The sequence below is a fragment of the Odontesthes bonariensis genome, chromosome 22, assembly GCF_027942865.1.
Source record: "Odontesthes bonariensis isolate fOdoBon6 chromosome 22, fOdoBon6.hap1, whole genome shotgun sequence".
In the NCBI taxonomy this organism is placed as follows: domain Eukaryota; kingdom Metazoa; phylum Chordata; class Actinopteri; order Atheriniformes; family Atherinopsidae; genus Odontesthes; species Odontesthes bonariensis.
The window spans coordinates 10,684,883-10,710,572 of NC_134527.1; the positions used below are offsets into that span (position 1 = coordinate 10,684,883).

The 25,690-nt window shown below is 40.6% G+C and overlaps 1 protein-coding gene across 2 annotated transcripts in view; it reads right to left on the reverse strand.

The window, feature by feature from the left end:
- Positions 1-9,018: 9,018 nt before the first annotated feature.
- sfswap (splicing factor SWAP) overlaps positions 9,019-25,690 on the reverse strand; it is a 42,700-nt gene continuing 26,028 nt past the window's right edge. For both annotated transcript variants that reach the window (XM_075455088.1, XM_075455089.1), the window contains 5 exons: positions 21,905-22,293; positions 20,474-20,599; positions 20,049-20,186; positions 18,428-18,500; positions 9,019-9,749 (listed from right to left, as the gene is read on the reverse strand). In XM_075455088.1, the coding sequence (XP_075311203.1) occupies positions 9,684-9,749; positions 18,428-18,500; positions 20,049-20,186; positions 20,474-20,599; positions 21,905-22,293 (792 nt within the window). In that variant the 3' untranslated portion in view covers positions 9,019-9,683. The remainder of the gene's footprint in view (positions 9,750-18,427; positions 18,501-20,048; positions 20,187-20,473; positions 20,600-21,904; positions 22,294-25,690) is intronic.

The following is a 25,690-nucleotide window of genomic DNA, read 5'->3' on the forward strand; positions in this document are numbered from 1 at the left end:
GCCAACTTTTCAACAGTTTGTCAGCTGCTCTACCAGAGAAAACAAGACATTGGATTTGTTTTACACAAATGTCAAGGATTCATACATTTCCAAATCAAGACCTCCCCTGGGTAAATCAGATCACAACTTTGTTTTTCTCTGTTCAGCATATAAACCCCTTCTCCAGAGACTACCTGTCACAAAAAGGACTGTTAGAAAGTGGTCACAGGAAGCTGAAGAAGCCTTACAGGTAGTGATGTGGCGTTTGAAGCGAGGCCTCGGAGCATGTGTCGAGCAAAAAGGGGCGAGCCAGATGAAGCGTTGGTTCGAGGCTTGTATCGTTTCCATAAAAATCACGTGACTGATGACAAACGAGGCCTCGGATTCAGTGTACACGTCACTGATTCATTTTGAGCTTCACTATCGCATAAAAAGGTTTGAACCTTGCGGCACTTCGAGGGTTTTGAGTTGGCGTTTGGTATTGGTGAGAGGTAGAGTGTGCGTTGGTTGTATCAGAGTTAGTGGTTAAGTTCAGTTATTATATCAGTCATATCATCTACTATTATTAGAATAGTGTTAGAATAGTTATATAGGATATGAACCCTCGTTTTTCGCGGGAGTTACGTTCCAAAAAGAACCCGTGATAGGCGAAATCCGTGAAGTAGTAACCTTTATTTTTTTTTACAAATAACTACTGTACTGTAAAATAATCATTTTAATCATCAATACGAACGCTTCAAATTGCGGAGATCAGCACCGCGACCCGAGTCATTGGATTAGAACGGGAGAAAATGAAAAATGATTATGAAAAAAAAATACAAAGTACAGTAGGACAAATAGTGACTCACGTGTATTTCACTGCTCTTCTGACTGAGCCGCTGCATCCTGACTCCGCTCTGTAGCGGTTTTTTTTCTTCTAAAGCCCGCAGTGCAGGTGTGTTTTTTCGAGAGAAGAACATAGTTATCGGTAGTTGTTGTCGCTCTTTTTTCTTCTGGGCATATTAAACCGCAACGTTATTGACACACATTTCTTTAAATAAAAACCAATAACTTATATTTGTCTTGTTGCCCATACTGCTCGGTTGCAGTTTATTCCTGACTCCCGGTCCCATAAGCACTTTAGTTCCATAAGCACTGTAGTCAAGGTACATCATTGATATATTTCATTTGAGTGATCAACACCATAGCACTCAATAATACTTCCATATATGCAGTTTTCACACATTTATTTTCATTGAGACACAGTGACAACAATTGTTTATTTTATATTGCAGGATGCTCTAACTCAGGGTTAATTTAGTCTGTCATATATTCCTTTTGCACAGCAGGTGTCACTAGAGAGACCGTTTCAATGAGGCTTCGGGTAATGAACCTTTTGGCGAACCTTTGGACTGGAAAGCATCATTGGTTCATGAAGCCTCGTTTTGCCATCATTACTTACAGGGTTGTTTTGATGCAACTGATTGGATTTCTCTTTGTAAGCCACATGGAGAGGACATTAACGCCATGACTGAGTGAGTGACTGACTATATAAACTTCTGTGTGGACAACACCATCCCCACCAGAACAGTGAGATGCTTCCCTAATAACAAACCCTGGATCACCAGTGAGCTAAAGGAACTATTGAACAAGAAAAAAAAAAGAGCCTTTAGGGAGAGAGACAGGGAGTTACTGAGGAGTATACAGAAGCAGCTCAAAGTCAAGATCAGAGAGAGCAAGGAGGTGTATAGAAAGAAGCTTGAGAGTAAACTGTAGAGGAACAATATCAGAGATGTGTGGTCAGGAATGAAGAAGATCACAGGCCTCAAGCAGAGGGAGGATCGGATGGATGGAAGTCTGGACAGAGCAAATGAGCTCAACACATTCTTCAACAGGTTCAGTTCAGGAACAAGCTCACCATCCTCCCCTCCTGTTCCCAGCCAAAGAGACATCCCACCCTCCTCTGACCCACAGCTTTCCTGTAACATCTCCACCTCCACCTCAGTCATGGATTCTTCTGCTTCCACTAGTTTGTCTTCAACCAAATCAGGAGATGCTGCTGTCCCCTTTGCCTCCCCCTCCCACTTTTCTGTTTCTAGAAGTCAGGTGAAGGCAGTTGGAGAGATTGAACTGGAACAAGGCTGCAGGTCCAAGGCAAGGCAAGGCAAGGCAATTTTATTTATGGAGCACAATTCATACACAGGGCAATTCAAAGTGCTTTACAGCTACATAAAATCACAAAAAGGCAATAAAACCATTAAAAAGGAATAAAAAAAAATAAAAGAAAGAAATTAAAAAAGAAAGAAATTTAAAACCCATTAAAATAATCATTAATTAATTAAAAAGTGAAGAGTGCAGATAAAATACTTTCAGGTGTCATATGCACAGCTAAATAGAACTGTTTTTCAGGTCCAGATGGTGACAGCCCCCGAGTCCTGAAGGCCTGTGCAGAGCAGCTCTGTGGGATTCTGCAACACCTTTTCAACCTTAGCTTGACCCAAGAGAAGGTACCCCTGTTGTGGAAGACATCCTGTCTGGTTCCGGTACCAAAGAAAACTCACCCTTCAGTCATCAATGACTACAGACCTGTTGCCCTGACATCCCACATCATGAAGGTCCTGGAGAGACTCCTGTTGACCCACCTGTGTAAGCAAACCAGCACATATCAGGACCCCCTGCAGTTTGCTTATCGCCATGGAGTTGGAGTTGAAGACGCTATCATACACCTGCTTCAACAAACCCACTGTCACCTGGACAAAGCAGGCAGCAATGTGAGGATCATGTTCTTTGATTTTTCCAGTGCATTTAACACAATTCAGCCTGATCTGCTTCATCTGAAACTCCAGAAACCTCAGGTGGAGGCCTCAACAATCACCTGGATTAATGACTACCTGACAAACAGACCACAGTTTGTCAGACTGAAGAATTGTGTGTCTAACCAGGTGATCAGCAGCACAGGAGCACCACAGGGGACTGTACCCTCACCATTCCTTTTCACTCTGTACACTTCAGACTTCCAGTACAAGTCAGACTCCTGTCATCTACAGAAATATTCAGATGACTCTGCAGTTTTCGGGTGTATCAGAGATGGACAAGAAGCTGAGAACAGAGAGCTGGTGGACCGCTTTGTGGCATGATGTGGGAACAATCATCTCATCTTGAATGTTAACAAAACAAAGGAGATGATTGTAGATTTCAGGAGAAACAGGGTCAGATCAAACCCTGTTTCCATCATGGGAGAAGAAGTGGAGGTGGTTGAGGAATATAAATACCTTGGTGTTCATCTGGACAACAGACTGGACTGGAGACACAACAGTGAAGCAATCTACAAGAAAGGACAGAGCAGACTGTACTTCTTGAGGAAGCTAAGGTCCTTCAAGGTTTGCAGCAAGATGTTGCAGATCTTCTACAAGTCTGTTGTTGAGAGCGTCATTTCCTCTTGCGTCATCTGTTGGGGCAGCAGCATCAGAACCAGGGACCTAAAAAGACTCAACAACCTGATAAGGAAGGCTGGTTCTGTTCAGGGGACGACTGTGGAACCTCTGGAGACAATAATGCAAAGAAGGATTTTGCATAAAATCAAGAGAATTATGGACAACCCTGAACATCCTCTCCATGAGACTGTTATCGGAAAACAGAGTCTCTTCAGTCAAAGGCTTCTTCAGTTTGGATGCAAAACGGACCGCTACAGGAAATCTTTCCTGCCCACAGCCATCAGCATCTATAATAACTCATTGATTTAATTGAGTTACATCAACATTTAATTTCCCTCTGGGATAAATAGAGTACCCGCGACCCGATCGACAGATTCAGCGGTATAGATAATGGATGGATGGATGGATGGATAAATAGAGTATTTTTTAATTGAATTGAATTAGAATTAACTGATTAATAACCTAATAAATAAATGTGCATACTGTTTAATCTTAACAATGTATCCGTGGCTGCTTGAGACTCGAGGAAAATGGGTAATTTTCGTGTCGTGCCTTGGCCACCACTAAACAGGGGATAAAAAGCAGTCTAAAAAAGCCCAGTAGCGAGTCTTTGTGAATGCTAAAAACAAATTTAGGCAGAACTGTTTGTTCAGATTGTTTCTGAGGATGTTGTATGGAAAAAAAAAGCCATATAGCATCAAATTTCTTTTGCACTGTGGTTAAAAGGATACAGCAGTCACATGAAAAGAAATCACTGTGGTCTAAGCAAACTAAGAGTTGCTACTGTTTTGATTTGATTTAACTGTGAAACAGCAAAACCATCATACAAAACGCAGATTCTACATGCTGGAAAAAGATTCCAGACAGACAGAGTCCAGCAATCATGCCAGTCTGCACACAGCAACAATAAAAAGAGGCAGACGTTTCCAAATACTCCAGATGTTCCCCAACGGCCGACTGTTGGCTTGGTGTATGAGGTCGCTTACATGGAGAGTGTTGCAGTTACTGAACAGCCCAGTGTCAAGTACAAAAATGTCCCAGTTAGCCTTCAAGAGCTCTGAACCATCTGTACCATTTTGTTCAGAGTGGAGAATCACATAAAAGAAAAGTAACAACACATCTCTGGAACTACCACAGAGTCGGTGGATTTGAAAGGGTCAAACATATACTGTTAAGAGACGTGGAAGTGACAGGAAATACCTGGCAAAAAAGAAGCCAATAGTGTCGTGAGATTACTGTAAATTACATTTTGCTGGATATCTTTTACAGGTGTTTCTTGTATATGAATTTATTGTTCTTTTACTCTTTTACACTTTTAACTTGTATGCTATTCAAATTACAGAGTTTATCTAGCACCTATCACCAGATCACCACGTTTGCCTATTGCTATTGTTCCCTGGTTCAATTTTTGATTTGTTTTTGGTTAGTGGAAAAGGGAAGAGATGGAGACAGGAAACGAGAGAGAAGATGGACTTTGCCACTGTCCTGAAGTCAGAATTCAAGGTCTGTGCAGACAAAATACAGTATGGTATCTAAACAAACTGGTGATTGAGGGAAACTTTGCATTGTGTCAATTGGAACCACTTCATAGTGCTTCATCTATTCTGGGCCCATGATGCATTGCAAAATACAGTTACACTCAGTAAAATGCCTGAACAAGAATTTAATGTACATTTTTTACTGTAGAAAGTACATTCATCAGTTACAGTGTGATCATCATAACACATAAATGAATAGATAAAAATAAGATCATAATGTAATATTGAAATAAATCACTATTATGTGTTATATCTGTCTGCACTACATGGCACCCAGTCCTTAGTTTTTGTTTGAAAGGAAGAACAAAAATCCCTCATTCTCTTCACCCCCTCCAGTCATCGCAGCATGGTAGACCGAGCGAGTATTCAGAGAGCTGTGATGTGTACGGTGCACTTTCCTAAAATGTTACTTTATCAGTGTCATCAGTGAATGGATATGAATCATTGTGAGCTCTTGTTTTCGACAACATTTTCTGCCTGAGCTGCTAAAAACTTTTCCTCTGTCGGAGAAAGCGGTACTAAATCTAGATTTCATGTAATTGTTTGACAAAAAAGAAAAGAAAAAAGAATCTGCTACTTAATTGGATTCATGGTACAGTACAAATTTCCTTCCCATTTATTTCTGCCAATGAAAAGCTTTCTTGGATGGGTTTGTGTTCAACAAGCATGTGGGACTTTAATTAAATTTGTCTGATTATTGACTCGCTATTTGCTTTTTGTAAAGTCTCATTTGCAGTGGAGGAGCTTTTGAACTTATTTCCATATGACTGCCCTAAAATTCCTCAGTAGTAATGTGGTTAATACGGAGACAACTGCTTCTGTGGACCTCTTGCAACACTAATGTGATAAAAAGCTTTGGCCTCCTTTGACCATTAATTGCACTGGCAGGCTACAGTACAGGTTTTGAGTCAGCAGAGAGACTGTCAATCACACCTGAGTACAGAAACAGAGAAAAAGCAAAACAAGAAAGGCACATTGTTGATTGATATATGAAATATTATTTCATAACAATCACATATGAAGTTTAAGTTTGTTTGGTGAATCATTCTTGAAAACTTAAAAGACACAAACATTTCAATTTGTTTGGGTTGGCTCAACATAATCTATGGATGGATGTCAGTTTAATTGGATGGGTTGAACAAATTTTCAATTTGCCGTTGAATGAGCCAGTAGAGGTTTACTCATACAAAGTCATACTCAAATCAGCCTTGTTGTGTCAGTTAGATCTGATTGGATTCATTCAACAAGACTGACATAAGTGACAGAGACACAATGCTTTTTTTGAATGTGACAAGATTTGAATTTTTAAAACTTGTTTCAGTGAAGATTAAGTTGACCCAACCCGTGTAAAATAAATGGGCACGACAGAATTGTTAATTGCTGAAAGAAAACTATATAATTGGGTGAAAATCTTTTCCATATTCTTTTATGCTCATTCAACAAGTTATTTGTGAGTGTGACTGCAAGGAATTGTGGGGCATGATAATTTATTTTCCTTTCATTTGTAACCTCATCACTACTGTGCATGTTTCCTTTCCAGTGTCTCATGTGCTAAAAGAGATTATAAAGGAAGCACTGAAGCCCCTTTTCTTAGCATTTATTCCTATTCTTGTCGGTGGGGGTACTGGAGCCTATCCCAGGTGCCACGAGGCAAAAGTTAGGGTGCACCCTGGGCAGGCTGCCATACTGCACAGGTTGTTTTTCATCTCTGCTGGCAGACCAGTCACACTCTTATATGTTTATGTTTCACTTTTAAGGCTTCTTATTTTAATGACACCTTTGCTACTCTACACTTGAAAAGATGTCATATGAATTATCTACGTGCTTAATGGTAAGTATATGTATCCCAGCGTTTACTGTGGTAAACAAAACTAAATCAAAGTAAAAAAAAAAAGTTTGCTTAACCATTACCAATGTAAAGTTGTACAGGGTAGGTCCGTCATGACACATTTAAAATGCATCAATAAAGACAAGTTGAAATCTAACATAGTCCATAGGACTGAACTGCACTGTGTTCACAGCAACAGTTCTGTAGCCATTTAGCGGTGGCATTCTGCTTTTTTATTATAAGACTTACATTTTGTCTTACATTTAATGAAGCCATTAAACCAGGCAACAAACGAAAGTGTTGCCTATTGAAACTATAACTTGCCAGTTGACGAACGGTCAATACATTGCGAGAAGGAAATAATGCAAAAAAACACAAAACATCAGCGGTGATGTTTGATGTTTGGACATAGGAAATATTCTGCATTGTCAGCTCCACACTTTACTTCTAGTTGTGTTTCTGAAGAGTTCCCCTGATGATGACCAGCTGAACTGACTATCGCTTTGGTTTGAGGAGGCCTGAACTACCCTCCGAAGAACAGTCGAGACATTTCTGATGAGGCTTAAACGGCGTGGAGAACCTTTGCTTCAGACACTGAAGAGATTTGTTGTGCAGGAACTATTATGTCATCAAGTCCTGTGTGTGCAAACTAATTATTTTTGCTCCAAAATGTCCCCCTGTGGTAATCCAATTCTGAAAACATTGCTATGCTGATGATACCCACCTGTACCCTACAGATGGGTTTATGTGTTCTTGCCACCGTGCTACAGTCTGCCACCATTTAAAAGCACGACAGTACTAGTGATAGAGAAGAGCAAAATAAATCAATAATGTGTTTTCATTAGCTATCTGTCTGTGTTGGAATAGACCATTTTATTGATTACTTTTACGACTTACCAAAGCTTTAAACAGGGTAATCAGTCTGAACATCTAATCCCATAGGAGCTGGCACTCTGCCTGAAGTAAATCAAGCTGGAGTTAACTAACAATTTTTGTGGCTTGGTTTAAACTACCCACTGGGTCACAGGTGCCATCTCAGCACCGACAGGCACCCAGAGGATATCAGCCAATCAACCGTTTCAAAGTTGATTAACAATGCTGCTGTGACAGTTACTTCACACAATCAATGGGGGCGAAGGCTTGGGGGCAGTAAACATAATTTCCTCGATCTCCTCGGTATATCACGAATGAAGGAGGAAAAGGATTGAATCATTTACTGTGTCACTGTAAACAAGCAGTGGCATTTGCAGCTTTTTGACCCGTCAGGTTTTCTGCATTAATTAGTGGAAAATGGAATTTTCCCTAAAACGATGTGCTTCAGCTGAAAAACAAACCACTACGACGCCCACTCCTGGTGGCATTATGATTTAGAGTGAATCATTGGATTGTTGTCAACTTCCTTTTAGCTTCTGTAACCCCGACCCAGCGTGTCAGGCAGCGGCTTTTAGGTTGATTTGTGTCCTGTCATGTCTGCAGGATGCATGGAGATCACCATAGAAACAAACTGGCCAGGCCAAGGGGCTACAAAGCAGTGCCAGATCAGGGTTTAAGAAAGTTCTTGTCTCACCCTTTTCTTCACCACTGTAAAGCTGAAAGGAGAGCAGAATTTCATCCTGCTAAATCTGCTCAGAATTTAAACTTAAAATCTGTTAGAGATGGGCCACTGGATGCGTCAATTTTTCTTCAATTCGGAGAAAAACTGAAATTGTACTTGCTCCAAAAAAGGTCCTGGAATGCCTGAACTCATAACAAATAAAAAATTGAAGGGATTGTTTAGGATTACCAGCTGATTGTCCTGCTCATTTTCATTACATCAAGCTTGATTAAAGTATGACATTCAGGACAATCTACTGGAAGAAATACAATTATAATATTCATAAGTATATCTTTAGATGGTAGTAACCCTTTAAACATGTGCCAAGCCCCTCAGGTCTTCTGAGCAAGACCTTGTTTAAGACCGAGCACACAAGGGGAACTGTGAGTTTGGCTTTGTTGGTTTTCAATAAACAATGACACAATGTTATATGTATGAATCATCCGAGGTTGAATTAATTAAATTTTAACACCTTATATACCAAGATTATGTTAGTTTTACCATGTCCAGATGTGTAGAGGGTAAACTTTATTTTTCACAAGTATGTATCCTACTACATGTCTCCAGATGTTGCCCCCCCACCCCCACCTCTTTAGTTCTGGTAACCACTCTAACACCAAGGTTTCGAATATGCGACTGTATGTGAATAAAATAAAAACGTGTTCATTACGAGTTCATCATAACTGAAATTTTATTGACTGCTCAGATTACAAACTCGTTCTGCCTTGAATTCATTACAGTACAAACCAGGAACAGAAATAGAAGACCACACACTACAGCTGAGGGACAGAGTGAAAAATTAAAACCACGTCTCCTGTAGAAAGATGAAAAAGTGCTGAGAACTGTGTGAGGAAATATGCAGAAGAAAAAAAAAAAAACGGCAGCAGAGAATGGGAGGTTAAAATGAAAAGGATTAAAACATAAACCTTCATAGAAGGAGATAATATAGACTTACCGCAGCTTTAGGTAACGCTGCATAAATGACTGACATCGTTTGGAAGTTCATCTTAAAATGGGATGCTATGGATCATTAGCACATTTCATTTTCTAAGCACCAAAACATATGAACGTCGACTTAATCTCCCAGCTAAAGAGCTGCTTTCTCAGGTCGGGTGTGAAACTGAGCACTACACCTCTGCTCCAAATCTGCAGAAGACATATTGTAGCCAAACGGAGTCTGCTGACGCAGATCTCAAATAAAAGATGGAAATAATAAATTATGGATAAACAGAGTTGAAACAGATGCATGCCAGTTAAATCTCTGGGAAACTGGAGAATGGCGCCTTTTGACAGACACAGGCTGTTGTGGCAACAAGAAAGTCCTGCCCTCCTTACGAATTGGGAGCCTGGAAGGTCTTGGAGGTGGCGAGCATGGCTCGCACTTTGGCCATCAGATCCTGAAAACAGAGAAAAAAGGAGGGGAGGGTTAAAATAAGCACAGATTGGATTGCTAAAAATGAACCTCAAGCTTGACCCAAACAAACTTGGGAATGTGCACCTTTCACCAGTGCCAAACAACTAGTAAGAGTGTGCAGTTACTCGTGTGCAGAGTAACAAAATCATAGCAATGATTATGACAGATTCTGCATAATACAATACTTTAATACAGGTCTTCTTTCGTGGTATTTTGGCGCGTCTCAAGTCAATCTTCTCTGGTCTGATTTCTCGGAGGGCCAACTGATCTCAAATCAGCAACTTGAGCCAGGGACCAACGCGCTGCATATTTAAGTCAACAAATTAAAAATCATTATCACTTAGAATAACTAACAAAAGGGATTAGGCTGAGGTGGGGACATATTTCTCCCCTCTCTGCAGTGCACTGCAACTCCTGAATGAATAATAATTCCCGGTATAATTAATCAAACTACTCCCTGAGGCATGAAAGTGCTGCGAGTTGTGCTGCTCCCTCTGGGAATCAACTGAGCAGCTTGCAGCTGCCTTAAGCTCACTGATTTGTTTTAGCTCTGTTCTTGCCGGTGGCTTGCATGAATGAACACGGCCCTTAAATTAAAGAGAGTCCAACGGTGCGGCGTAACCGAGAAGGTAGTGGCAAGGCACTGTAGGCTCGGCAAAAGGTGGTCCAGCGCAGTGGAATCCATCTCTAAACATAGCATGTAGTTAAAGTTCAGCTTTCATCGCCGCCCATGCATACTTACAGGTACCTAATCTTCAACTTCAACTGCTAAGGCAACAGGTGCATGGTTGAAAATACAGACCTATATGTATATAATTTGCAGAAGGCTGCAGTTGTCAAAAGTGAGTGCAGAGATAAGCAAAGAATAGAGAATGAGTTGAGGAAGCTGCCGAAGTGCAGTTTTCGGTCTTTGCCCCCCCCTCACTTTTCAGGTAGACTTAAATTTTGCTGACCAGTCTCCAAATGCTTGCATCGCAGAAAAGAAAGTGCTAATTTGCACGGCATCCCACGAGTGGTTCGCACACGCACGGACAATAATCCGCCCCCGAGCCCTCTTGACAGATGTGACAAATTAACAGCTGTAATCACAGAAGGATGGAGCTGTCACATCAAATCACTCAAAAGGTCGTTTTTCCTCAAAGCCCCAAGTGTGTCTGAGCACACACCGAAACACGCGGCCACTCACACACTCGCAGTCTTTGTGGAATGCGGCAAATGAGGCTCCAACTATAACTCAACTCTGTCAGCGGCAAGTGTCTGAGCAAAGAAAAGACCAGCAAAAAAAAAACACGATACAGTAAAATTGTCACAAGAGACGCACCGCCGAGAGATACTTTGGTAAAAAAAAATAAGGAAAGGCTGGGAGTACATGTATGAAATGTTAACCAAGTATTCCTCATAGTATCCCACTTTCTGTCATGTGAAAACAAAAGAAAAAAAACGAGGGAGCAATGCCTCCCCCGCTATTTACCCAGCATCGCAACCACAAATGGAAGAACAAACTTGGAGGTGAAATTTTAATGAATCAGCGCTGGATGTGAAAAGCCCGTGGCGAGAGGCCACAACTAGTCCCGCGGTTTTCCTCTGGAGCTTTAAGTACCTTGCAAACCTTTGAGTTTTAAGTCTTAACAATGGTTTGCCGGTTTTCACAAGTATCATTACACATAAGAAGTTCTTTGCAGCACTTGCGTGACATTCTTTAAAAGTCCTTATTAAAGTTTTCATGAAGTAGAACTAAGCTCTGGCTTCTTCAGCTGGGCATACCTCCTGTGTAATGGTTTTCAGCATTAGTTACAGAGCCCACTACTCCAAGGTTTAAACTATTTTCCACCACGACTAAACAAAAGAAACAAAAGCATGTATTTGTGCCTCGCTCCTGTTGCTTGAAAACTGCCTGAATTGACATTTGATATTCAACGACACATTTACTTTGCGTCATTTTCTATGGAAAAAAATCCAACTGCACAAATCAAGAATGAATACAAAAAATACTGAACTGTAACTGAGAAGCCAAAAAATTCATATCAACTGTTTATTCTGTCATTTAAAGTCTATTTTCTTTGATTGATTTACTCGCTCAGCATCAGGGCTCCGAACCGGTTCTAGGAACAAAAACGAAAACCGAAAACGAACGGAATTTTACGAGGAACGGAAACGGAATGGTCTTCAACTGTTCCGGAACAGAAACGTTATTCTGAAGTCCACAAAACCGGTTAATAACGTTTTTTTTCGTTCTCCATTTTATAAAATTTCACAAAAGCGTAGCCTTTGTCAGGGAAAAAAAAAAAAAAAAAAAAAAAAAAGACTACTTCCGGTTGTGCATTCACTTAGCTGCCCGCTAGGCTCAATGCAGGCAACTGTCACGAATCACTTCCTTTATCCACTACTTAGTCTAGTTATCCACTAGTTAAAATGATGGTTCGGAGTAGATTCACCCTAGGGTCATTTGAACCGTGACATCCAGCCAAGTAGCCCACCCGAAGTTTTTTCGATATTGGCTGAACATCAGCTGAGTTACTGAGTTATCCCGAATAGCTTAGTACAAGGGTTAATGGATCCTGGTCCGTATCTCCAAAATTACCACACTAAAATCACATGCCATGACACCAAACTTCTACAGTAGTGCAAATATGGTCTGTACTCACAAAACAATGCATTTGGAAGTTTGAAAATAGTCCAGGAGTTTATTATTATCAACACAAGCCTGATAGCTTCTCTGCAGCTAAAGCTGCGTCGACGTCACTTCCTTGATCTGGGAGCTTCAATGTAAGATGAGGGTTGATCTACTACTGTAGACAACAAAGCAAGGCTGCTCAATTTCTCCATTGATAAAATAAATTCACAACTCTGCAACATAAAAATTCATGTAGAATATAGCATATACTTTGTTGTCTAAAGTAGTAGATCAACCCTCATCTTACATTGAAGCTCCCAGATCAAGGAAGTGACGTCGACGCAGCTTTAGCCCATCTGAATGTTTTTGGATGCTGCCGGTGATTTATTATTTTTGGGCATAGAGCTACGGTGTAAATCAAGGGCAAATACTAATGAGTACGTCTATTCTAAGGTAAAGTCCACACACGTAGACTTGATAGGCCCGCCAAACACTGCCGGAACGATAAGAACGAACGATTTTTTACGTTCCGAACCGGTTCAGGAACGATATGTTGGTGGCGGAACGCAAGAACGAAAACGTTAAACATGCCTGAACCGTTCGGAACGGAACGATTGAAAAATAATTTAGTTTTCAAGCCCTGCTCAGCATTCATCTATTCAGAAATTCATTATTTTATCTCTGTATTTAATTCTCAATCATTTTTTTATTATTTCCCTCAATTTTTCCCCCAAAACATATTGACGTCTGTATATTTTCCCCTAATTATACAATATATTTTCTTTTCAAATCATTGTACATGAATTTCAACTTATAGGAGTGTTTACATCTGCATTAGTTCCTCTTTGCGTTTCCTTCGTTTTTGCTTCCCGGAGCATATTTCTATTTTTGTTTCCCTTTCACATCTCTTTGTCTCCGTCTTTACATCCCTGTATGCGTTTCTGCTTCATTAAGCAAAGATGAAGGGGGGCAGTCTCTTTTTTTTTGCTTTTTGTAGACAAAGATCAGAAGTGGGGAATGGTAAGCTTCCGTCAACGGTGTAGCGTAGCCTTTCATTCCAACACTATAAAGGACAACTACACTTGAAGCAGATCTGTTAATGACTGGGGGAACACAAACTGTCACACTCTGTTGAATAAACAAGATATCTGCGCTGCACCTGCACAACAGGAAGTGCTGTTATTGTCTCTGTTTTTGATGCGACTTTGTGAAATGAGATCTCTGCACACTAGTGCTCAAACATGTCTGTAAAAAGAAGACAGAAATAAATACCCTGGAGGAAAATAAATGGGCTCAAATTGCAAGAAAAAGGAAATAACGCAAATAGATGCGTACCCAAGTTTAAAAAAAAAAGGTTATTATAACAATATGAACAACATTAATTGTATCAAGTCTGTACCTATCGTACTCCAATGTGGAAATATGACATCGCCGAGTTCCACAAAGCTGTTTTATACATGCGAGTGATGAGGCAGACATGACCACGGTTATCTTAAAAACTGATGATATGATTAATTGTAAACATTGTAAACCTCATCCCTACTGTGCATTCAATGCAGCATTAGTGTTTCTAATTCCATACAATTGATATCAGCTTGCCTGCATAGTGGTGTAGTGGTTAACACTGTTGTCTTCCAGGAGGAGGGTTATTCTCTGTGGAGTTCCTGTGTTCTTCCCACATTCCAAAAACATGCATGTCAGGTTAATCTGTTTCTAAGTTGACCACAGGAGTGCATGCGAGTACGGTTGTCCGTCTCTGATGGACTGGCGACCTGTCCCGGGTGTACCTGCCTCTCTCTCTCTCTCTCTCTCTGACAGCTGCGGTGGGCTCCCCCGCAACAGCTTACAATTAAGCGGGGATGAAAAAACAATCAATCATTTTGGCTTTCTTTGGGTAGCAGTTACTTAATCTCTAATTAGCACTCGTTTAGTTCTTTTTTTCCCACCAAACTTTCAGACAGAACCAGCGGGAACAACCACAGTGAACTGTTGGATCCAAACGCAGCAGGCTCCTCATTTCCAGCTACTCAGCGAGGAAGCAAACTGCTGTCAGTGCTCTGTGGAAGCGTACACAGTAACGCGAGCCGTGTTTCATTATCACCGACAGACTTCCACTCTCCACCTCTTTCCCTCTCCCTCTTTTTTTTTTTTTAGGGAATCACTCTTCATTGTCCATAAAATAAAAAAACCTAACTTCATTACTCAATTGGACAGACAAAACGTTATTCATAAATCACCTTCTTAATCTGATGACAGACCACGAACATTTAAAATGCCTCAACACGAACATTCAAAGACAATGAGAATCCCTTTAAATGACACCTGGTTAGCTTCTGATAAGAGTGTGCGGATGGGGGAAAAAATGAAATAAATAAAAAGAAACAACGGCGCTGTGAACAGGCAGAGCTGCTCGTAGCTGAGGAGTGCCGTTAAATCGGTAAAAATTGCACATTTACAAAACTGTTAGGCTATACTGAGAAAAAGTGATCACTGGGCCAGTGCCCCCCAATCATTTCTGCCAGGGATTGTATTCAAATGCTACCTTCACCGACCATCGGTAGGCGATCGTTTCTAGACCCTATTATGAACAAAAAGGTTAAACTCGTCATTGTTTAAAGCTACATGTGAAATAGGGCTGGGTGAATATGGCCAAAACGTTATACCGTGGTGTTGTCTTCCTGAATGATGATGCATGGTAAATCTGGGGATTTTCTATGCACATTTACCTGATCATAATATTAATAATGAAACAGTTTTGTTGTTTTCTAAATTGTCTTCCCATCTGTCTAGGTACCTAACTTATCGCACTTACTCTAGCATTAGTTATGCTCTTAGCTGTTTGGTTTTGGAAGGAAATGCACTTATGATTTCTTGTGACCTGAAGTTCTTTTGCCTACCGATGTGGAACACACTTATTGTAAGTCGCGTTGGATAAAAGCGTCTGCAAAATGACCGTAATGTAATGTAATAATAGTGCTATATACACAAAGCTAAACATTTTCGTTCAACCTACTGACAGCCTGTGAGCTCCTCTCCATTTTTTTTTTTTTTAACTCTTGTACAAGCAATTCTAACGAAGCAGTCCTTATTTACATTTTTACCATTTCTGCTAAAAGACGACAAAAAAGGTCAGAAATAATAGATGGAACAGCGGCCCAGATTTTAGATAAAACGATGGTATACCACCCCACACCCCAACACACACACACATTAGACACTCCTGCCTTGGATACATTTCTTTTAAGTGCCGTCTTTACTTTAAGTCTTTTGAGAGTGAAATTGGAATCTAGCCTTTTTGTTACCCCAGAGGGGAAAAAACCCTGCAAATATGTACCCCGTGTTTAAAAGTCCTATTAATAGAATAGGATCTAAAAGCACGTATGATGGCTGCATCCAGTATGTATCAAACTTACAGAGAAAAAAAAGAGGGGACAGAGGAAGGGGAAACAAAAACAAATAAGGGAAAAATAGGAGACGGCTGAGGCAAATAGCAACCGGGCACCCTCTGGGAAGGAGAGCCCATTACGCAGATGAGGATTTGCTGAATTATTCAAGATGTGTTTGTAAAACATCACAGATTGGGTACAAGCAGCTACTGGTTTAGAATCGGGCCATGTTGCAACAACATGTTTTCATGAACAAGTTAATGTTACTCTGTTGAGACAAAGGCAGAAGACTTGTGCGAGATAATTAGGACAAAAATGAAATGAGGTGCTGCTTCTTTTTTTAATGACAGAAGTATCGAGAGATGAGAGACGTGTGATGTGGTGTCTGCTGTGCATCTGGTCAGAAATCACCAGAGGCTCACTCTGAGAGACTGTCATTCTCTCACGCACGCACACACACACACACTTCAAAGCCTCTGAACCCTGGCCTTCACTGCAATCAGAGTTTTCGAAGGTACAACTGTACGTGAATCACATTTGGTATTCTCCGCACTAATTCAATCTTTTTTTTGGTTTTGTTTCGTGTACACCCATAAAATGAGTCTCAAGTTAACGCATTCAGCTGGAAAACAATCGATGAATAAAAATAATGCAGGCACAGAAGTGAAGATACCAGCACGTGTTTGAAGATGCAGTCAGTGATCAAGACTGAGACAAATTTGCCTCGTTTTGGCCCCTTAAAAACAAATCCCGATGCAAAAGTCCAAAATGATATTTCAAACCAAAGGCGGCTGTATCAATGCTACAAATTTTGAATTTTTTTTTTTTTTCCAACATGATTTTGCCTCAGTAGACAGAATAAGGCCTGCTGATAAATTCCAGTTAGTTTCCATGTTCAACTCGACGGAGCGAACGAAAGTGAAAGTCTGGCAAATTGCAAAAACATTTTAAAGTTTTAAATGCTTGACGGGCATGAATGGAACCTTCTCTGAAAAAAAAAAAAAAAAAATATCTGAAATATGTACGGGTGTAATGTTTGCCTGCAACACAAATTTTGACTACGCTTTTTCCACTCACCCGTCAGACAGAATAAAACAGGTGGGCTAATTATGTTTCAGGTTCTGTGAAGTGCCATCAGACAAATTACAGGCGAGCTGCCCCATTCCAAGTCTGAATCAGTCAGGCTGTGCGCCATGAATGGACCCATGCAAATGTGGAATTACTGTTATATGCAACTGTATCGGGGAAGAAGCTATGGCAGGGAACTGATGAGGTGAAGAGCAGGACTTTAAACAGCTAGTAAGAGGAACCAACAGAAAGTGGCAGCACGCGGCGCCTCATGTGGGATCACGGTTATTTCGTCGAAAAAAAAGTGTCTTCATAATTAATGACACTCAACAGAAGTACCACGGCTTCCATGGGGCACGATAACACAGGCAGCCATCTTGTCAAAAATGTGTCGCCATTTAGTTTTGCAATACATCCCCAGAGCTGATTTTTGGGCGACTTGGAACAAGCAGAAACAAATCTAACTGAAGCACCTTTTTCAGTTGGAAAGGCAAACAAATTAGTACACAGTTGCTTACTTCACGGATGAGCTTTTCGGTGCTGAGTAAGTTACACAAAGAGGGGAGGTTTTTGGAGTTTATGGTGCAGAATACCACACAAGTCTCACTGTAGAAAACACATCTCTATTTGACAGCGTATAAAAATTCTAAACCGAGAAAAAAGAAAATCAATTTCAGGAAAAAAAGAACAAAAAGTACCACGATAAAACACAAAACTTGATGTCTCAGAAAGCAACATTTTGGGTGTTTTTTTTGTGTTTCACACCAACGTGAAATAAGGACGTCCTTTTGTCCCTTTCCCTTTTAACTTAGTTCTTTGTCACGTCTGGATTTATAAGCACATAAGGGAACACAGCATAGTTTCTCAATAGAGAGGAGAAATCTCACATCTCCAGACTTTCACAGCATGGGGCAAAAATCGCCAAGGTTTCCGCTTTCGCCTGCTGCTCAACTGGCACCGACCACCGTTTAGCACCTCTCTGAATCAGCGAAGCTCTCAGAATGAGGGCAATTTCAGGCCCCAAAGCTGCAGGAGAACTTTTGGCTATGCAATCAGCACATATCCTCATCTAAACATCTGGTCACAGTCCCCGTCAGATTAAGACAACATGCGAGTCAAAACAGATGACAAAAAGCTGAAGTTAATCATGAGGTTTGAAATTCTTCATCTGCTTAAAATAATCATTTAAATGTGGCTGCAAGCCGCATAGAGAGTACGACGACTTTTAAGCACGGATTGTTCTCTGTAACACAAATAACTTTATCGATTGGGATGTAAACTATTTCACATGGCAAGCACATACTCTGTTCCAAAGAGACAGCTAAGCACTCTGTGAGACGAATACAAAGACCTCACGCACCGATGTGTCCTACAGCTGTACTGTAGGTCCGGAGGATAAAATATGAAATGAACTAGAGTAACACTCCTCCAGACAAAAGCTATAAAAACTGGCTATTAAAGTGCAAAGCACTTTGAGTTCTTCCTCTTTGCATGATGGAAAAAAAAAAAAAACGAACACCACTCAGTGCATTTATTGGGCAGGCTTTAGAGTTCAGCAGAGGACTTATCCGGGATAAAAGCAAAGAACAATACCTGAGTTATTTTGGACTGCACAGAGGACACTATGGACGAAGACACTGCCTTGTCTTTCTCCAGAGAACCCCCCCTGAAGAGAAAAGAAAGGAGAAAGAGAAGGAGGGAGGGAGGGAGAAAAAACAAAACAAATCAATCATGTTAACAGGAGAGGATATACAATATTCATGGTATTTTCTGAAATGCTGAAGTTGGACGGGCAACCAGAGCAGCACGAGGAGAAGGGAAGAACAAAAGAACAGAGCCGCAGAAGACAAAGGCACGTGACCTGTCTGAGCGAAAACATCCACCCAGAGCCGGGACCTCCGCCAAAGAACATCCAAGTGTATAATCATGCAGACAAACTGGGCCACAACCGCAGGCTTCAAATTCAACTTTGTGGCCAAAGCTTTTATTTTCTCGACATCCAACATTTCATAATTCATCAGGGGATTTTTTAAAAATAGAAGAATCCATGTGCATTAAGTTGATTGAACACAACAGGTGACAAGACACTGCAGAGCAGACCGTCGCAGACTCGGAAACTAACCTTGATTGTTGAGACTTTTTGTTTATCGAAGTTTAAACAGTTTTGTGGACGTTAACGAGACGAAATAAAATATCAAGGATACATAACATACATAAAATCTACTTCACAAAAGTTTGCCCTTTATTGCCTCACTATGGTCTCACTTGTGCACATTTGAATAGATGATGAACTTTGCTATTTATCTCTTATTCATTTTAAAAACATTTTTTCTTTTTTGCATAAACATATTTTATTATTATAACCTTTATTTAACCAGGAAGATCCCATTGAGATTAAGAACCTCTTTTTCAAGGTAGACCTTGAAATATATTTTCTTTATACATATATCCTTTTACCCGCGTTTGTTTTCAGCTTTCAGTTGTTGCTTTACGTTCTTTTGCTCGTCATTGTGGTTGTTCTCTCGGCTCAATCAGGTTTACTATTGACATCGCTTTGGTCGATTCCAGTTGTTTTAAACGCGTTTCATAAAGCAATTTGACTTGATTACGATTGAGGAAAAGAGCGGCAAATATAGAGTTAATTTTCTCAGACTATGAAGTGCAATGTGATCGTTTTGTCAATGGGAAACACCTTGTAAAGCGCTTTATAGGACCTAGATATAATCAAAAGAGTACAGACCCTGGAAATATTTCAAATCCAGGTTTTGGTCTACAGTTTACAATAACTAACTTTATTATTTTGTATACTAGGACAATATATTTTGTCCTCCTACATATGAAAGTCATCTTTAACGGTTATCTGAAAATATACCTCGAGAAGCCGTCTGTAAAGAACTCTTTTTTTGCCCTTCAAGTGAAAGATGTTGGCTGTGCATTCACTGGGGCAAATATTGCTTTGTGACTAGGTTTTGAAAGCTGATTGAGCTGTGCTTTTGTTATTGTGTTTATTGTTGACTTTTAAATGACAAAGCAGAGTCAGCACTAAGAGTTTGTTCAATTGTAAGCGGTTATGACTAAATGCTGAATCATTAGCCATTTTAGGCAAAAACTGCAGACAACCATATCTTCCTTTAGGGTAGAAAACACAAGGTCACCTCTTGGAAATAAACTTAAAAGCTCAGCCGGTTTACCGTTACATCCGGTGAGGGGTTACCTTGAGTTGCCGAGACTGGACGCAGGGCTTGCCGATGGGGACAAAACTCTGGGTGAGGAATACGGGGAGACTGCAAAACCAGCAGTGTACATCTGTCCTGAAGATGACAACGAGCTCTTCTTTTGTTCAGGAGGAGACCTGGGAGCGAAAAAGCAACAGCAGGAGCTTAAAATTGCAGCGTTAAGCAGCAACGCCACACAATAACATGTCCATGCTACTGTCCCCCATTAGTTTGTAACGATGATTAAAAGAGACAAGCATCACACATTTTAGACTCAGCACCATGTGTAGGAGCATTAGTGCTCTTGTCTGCTTTAACAGCTGTAATAATCCATGTTTTTAGTGTTTAAATAAACACAGCTGAATATCAAGATCCATTACTCTTCCTCCAGCCCCAAACTGTTAACACCTGCCATTAGATTTACCTGGATCTCGAATGCCTTCTGGGCAAGCTGGAGCTACTGCTGGCATGATGGCGATCTCTCTCCTCACGTCTCCTGTCTGACGAGGAGCCCCTCTTGTCCCTCCTCCCTGGGGAGTGTGATCGAGATCTGGCGAGACAAGAGGACAAAGAAGATGTAAGATGGGTAAGAGCCATTATATCGCCGAGAACAGAGTGTGAGAGAGAAGCAGATGCATTTGCAATGAGGGAAAAGAATAGAGGGGGAGAGTGAAAGGATGTTAAAAATCGAGAAGTAACGGAGAAATTTCTGAAAAAGAAATTCTTTCGCATCACTGAAAACCATAAACCATGGTCGTGTTCAAACAAGATTTTCAGACCAAAATGTGGAACAGTTCACATAAAGGCTGTAAACATCGTTTCAATAACGCACAATTAAGAATTGAGCTCATTCGCTGGATGAAAATGACATCGCAGGGATTCTCAAAATATAAGATTATTTCTTAAAGAAAAGATAATCAAATATTTATGGACAGTGTAAGGGATTAATTACAGTCTCGCTCTTTTCACGAAGGGTGGAGCGGAATGCATTTGATCTGCTGGCTAGCATGCAGAGCATGTGTGCCATTTCCGAACAGGAAAAACCAATGGTACAAATTTTTTAACAAAAACGTCAGAAAGGAACCTCCACTACACTGACTGCATGAAGGAGAACACCCTAAAAACACAGGACAAATTAAAGAAAGGGGAAGTTTTAAAACTACTCCTTTTAGAATACAATAGAATAGAAAAATACTTTATTCATCCCCCAGTGGGGGAAATTCAAAACACTTTTTTTTAGATTGCTGTGCTGGTAATGACCTGCAGAAGAGAACTGCTCTTTTTCTTTCACTGAACCCATTTGGATTATAAAAGCGCATTGCTTTTTTGTGATGGATGCAAATCATTGTGAACGTAGTCATTCAGTGAAAAGTGAAAGAGTGCAGAGATTCAAAAAGGCCAAAATGACAGAAAAAGACAGCTTTATAAAACCACATACATGCACATTACATGCAATGCTCTGCCATGTCTTGCACATATGCAGCCTTTCACTGAAGCAATTTCATACAAAATAATGACAAAAAAATTAAATCAGACTCCACAATATATTGACAAGATTTAAGGGCATTATTGAAAATGACCAACACTGTGTTTTGCCATTCATTAATGCCATTTGATGCTCAACTGGACTGCTGCACCATTAGTATTGATGATGATACTTTCATTTTTCAGCCTGTTTGAGGTGAAATGGTCTCAGTGTTTTTGGTATCGGAGTATGCCAAGCTGGCCTTCCCAGCCCCCCAACAACAACTCTGATCATAGCACTTTGAATTTGAATCAAATAGTAGGGTACTTTGAGATACTTTCTACATAAGGAGTAGTGAATGAGTGCACGGCTAGGTCCACAATGTCTTACCGGGACCTGCGGGATCTTCTGTAGGCACTGGGAAGGGCGTGTCTGCTCTTTGATCTTGATCTCCTCTTGTGTTTTTTCTTCTTTTTGTCTTTGTCCCTCCCTTTGTTGCGATCTCTGTCTCTGTCTCTGTGTCTGTCTCTATCTCTTTCTCTGTCTCGATCTCTGTCACGATCTCTATCTCGATCTCTGTCTCGGTCCCGATCCCTTTCTCGGTCTCTGTCTGAGGCTTTGGATGTAGTGTGAGAGGATGATGAGCGGGAAGGGTCTTCCCTGCCGCGGTTGGCCCCATGGTTCTTCACTGAGAGCCTTTGATCTTGAGCATACGCAGGTGGTGTATGGTACACTGGAGGAGGTGCGGGCTCGGACAGAACAGAGTAGGCTTCCTGCAGCTAGAGAGAAAGGTAGATTGACAAGGAAAGAGCAAATAATATTTGTTTTACTGGCATTTTTTTTCCCCCACCATGCTTTTGTTCATATTCTGGACCTTGTCCAATTAACTGCTAGGCAGAGACAAACCAATGGCACTGATCGAATAAAACATTCCATCTTCCTCTTTCGTTTTTTTCCCCATTTAGCATCAGTGACACAGACTGACTTCACAAATGCTTTATAGCCGTGTATATCTGTGGAAAATCAATATAGAAGTCCGCCTACAGTAAGAGATGAAGGCCCCGCACAAAGCTCAAAGTGTATTGATATTAAAGACTTATTTATTCAATACCTCCATGTGCACTAATGTCATTTTTTTATTTTACATATTAATGCAACTCACGCAGTGAGGGATGGATTAAAAAAGTCTTTCCTTTTGTGATTTTTATCCATTCAAAAGCTTGTTCCAATCCCTGTGCTTGAAAGTAAGAAATCTCAAACAATTACAAAGTGGTGGGAAATATTTCAAATGGACTAATATCAATAAACAAAATAAAATGCAATCATTATCTGTGCTTAATATGTATCAAGTGACACAGTGTCTGCAGTGAGATTTCTTTTTTCAGAGGAGGAGGACTGTACTCACATGTGCACTAAAAGGGAAACAGGATCCTAACTTCTTCAGGCTTCTTCAGTGAAAGACAAAGTTATTTTACTCTCTTGGGAAATCATTACTCAGATTCTTTCCTCAAAAGTCCTTACTCAGCTGATGAAAAGATGGCGCAGGTTACACAACAGAGCGCAGCCCTCTGGCTACACACCGATTTACAATTGTCATCGACAACGTGCTTTTAATTGTCCCATTGTGGGTCTGCATGCTCATTTTAGATACAGCTGCTGCTGGATTCATATCAGGAAAAAAAAAAAAAATACCTGGCTTCAGTCAGTCAGAGGATTAACACGTGACTTAATCTTCCACGGTCGGATTTCATCCCTCAGGGTTAGGTTTTATAAGCCAATAAATATAATATCAACTAAAACTGATATGACCTCACCTCAGACTGCGAGTAATATGCCAGCCCAAAGAAATGTGCTTTCTGAGTTCAGCTGAATAAAACAGAGCGGAGGTATCTCTCCAACCTCTTATCCGTCTGCTTAAATTGGTAAGAAATGGGTGGAGCATAAAAAGAGAGGGAGGGGGGGTGATGAAAGAAGATGAAAGAAGGAGGCAAATGTGAGGAAGGAGCAGAGGTTTGAGAAAAACAACTGAATGCGGTGATGACTTAAGACAAATCAATGGATATCTAAAAAAAATATATAAAAAACATCTGGGAAGTAGAAAAAGGATCAAACTTCATTTGCTGTTAAATAAGGTGGGTAAAGGTAAAACGGTGCATTATCAGTGAGTGTGGGTTAAGGGAAGGAAAAAAAAAATATTTAAAGTAAGAAGAAATTACAGGAAGCTAGATGTGGTTAAGAGTTTGGACTGACATATGGGAGGCTTATCCCGACAGCAGTCCACCCTTCCACACCTGCTCCGGTAAGATATAAAAACAAAAAGGAACAGAGTCTGGGGAGAGGAGAGGAGAGAAATAACACTCTCTGACTTTATTATTTTTGTTCTACTAAAAACAACATCACATACACCAACAGGCAGCAGACATCTTTATCTAATTAATGAGAGCGTTCGTTAAGGGGAGTCACTGTCAAACAGTGGGGCATTTTTTTATGCGCACAGTGGTCGTTAATTAAGGCTTCAAATACAAAAATGCAAGAATGCTCGCAGAGGTTTCTAAGACTGTGAAGGCACCTGTGTACAGAGACAGCCCCCCGTTCACCAGATCTTTAGACAGAATGTCTTGTGCCGACACAAGCTACAGCAGTCTTGTTGTATCATCAACATGATGAACAACACGCCAAACATGCAGAACCTGAGAGATCAGAATCAGCTCATTCAGCCAGCTAGCACACGGCACTAGCATTTAATCTACTACCCCCCTGAACGCTTTAATTTATACTTCTCACTGACAAACTCTTTAAAAACTTTAATACAAAAATCTACCCACACAAACAATAATTACGCTGTGCTAGTAGTGTGCCTCCTCTTAACAGCGTCCGATGTCTTCCTTGTGCTGATGACATATTTTTACTTTTTGTCCACATTGAGACATTCGATATCTTAAAGAGCATAGGCTATCTAACATTCATCGAATGGAACTGAAACATCTCTCTACCCATCAGTGGGCTCGTGGCCAGAGTGGTCATTGTTCCCTGAGGAGGATATGCTCATATGCTATGAGGGTATGCTCCTCTGGCCACTGCAGAAGTCACAGAACATCTGGAGAATGACAGAGCTGCCACTGCAGTGACAGGAAACCTGCCCACTGCCACCTGGCTTCACAGGCAAAGGGCCAGGTCTCCACGCATCGGCTGGCGCTAACACGAGCAGCCGGCATGCGGCATCCATCATACGGACCGGCAATCTACACATCAAATGACTACTGTTGTCTTATTTACACTATAAAGTGTTTCTGTCTTTTTAATCCTGTTTAGGCTGACAAACGGAAGCCTTTTAAAATATGCAATTATTGACGCACCCTAATGGAACTTCACAAAGGAGGATTTTTACACAGATAGTGAGCACTGCCTGTCATTGAGACGGAGAACAACAACTTTGGAGGACAGAAAGAAAAGCATTTGTTAAAACTTTTGGTGTTGGCTGTGTTCATTGGGAGTCGCACTGAATAATTTGGTGGTTCGCCTACATTTTATGTCATGATAACATGACATAAAACTCTCTTTGCACTGATCAGGTACGTACGAACGACTGCTGTGGTTAAGACCGACGTACCACATTGCCACTAAAGAAAAAAAAAAAAAAAGAAAAAAAACATACACACACCTCTTTGCTTTGTGCCAGCATGTACAAGAGAGTTCTATTTCTATCATCTCCAGGCATCTAGATGGATGTCTCTGGATATCTAGACGTGTCTATATCTTGAGAGACACAAACACAGAGATTGATAGATCTCAGAAAAAAAAAAAAAAAAAGGATTCAACCCTCTCTTTGTGGGTAGCTCTTTTTTGTTGTTGTTTGAAACAGAGCATTGATTCAAGGAAAAGATGCAGGAATTCATTATAAGTGTCAGATGCTGCATACAAATGCAACCTCTTCTTTGTATAATGACTGAATAAAACCCAAGGAAGAGAGCTGCCCATACGAAAAGCGTCTAAGCCGGGCTTTCCATCTCATTAATATGAGTGGAACACCTATATTAGCAGTGTCTGCCAACACTGTCTTCTGTGTGATGGGCAAGTAAAATGTAAATGTAATCTGTCAAACCTCTATTTCATGTTGAAAACTGACATTACATTGAAAATAAAGAGGGGGGGTTGGGTAAACAGACCGTCTGCAGT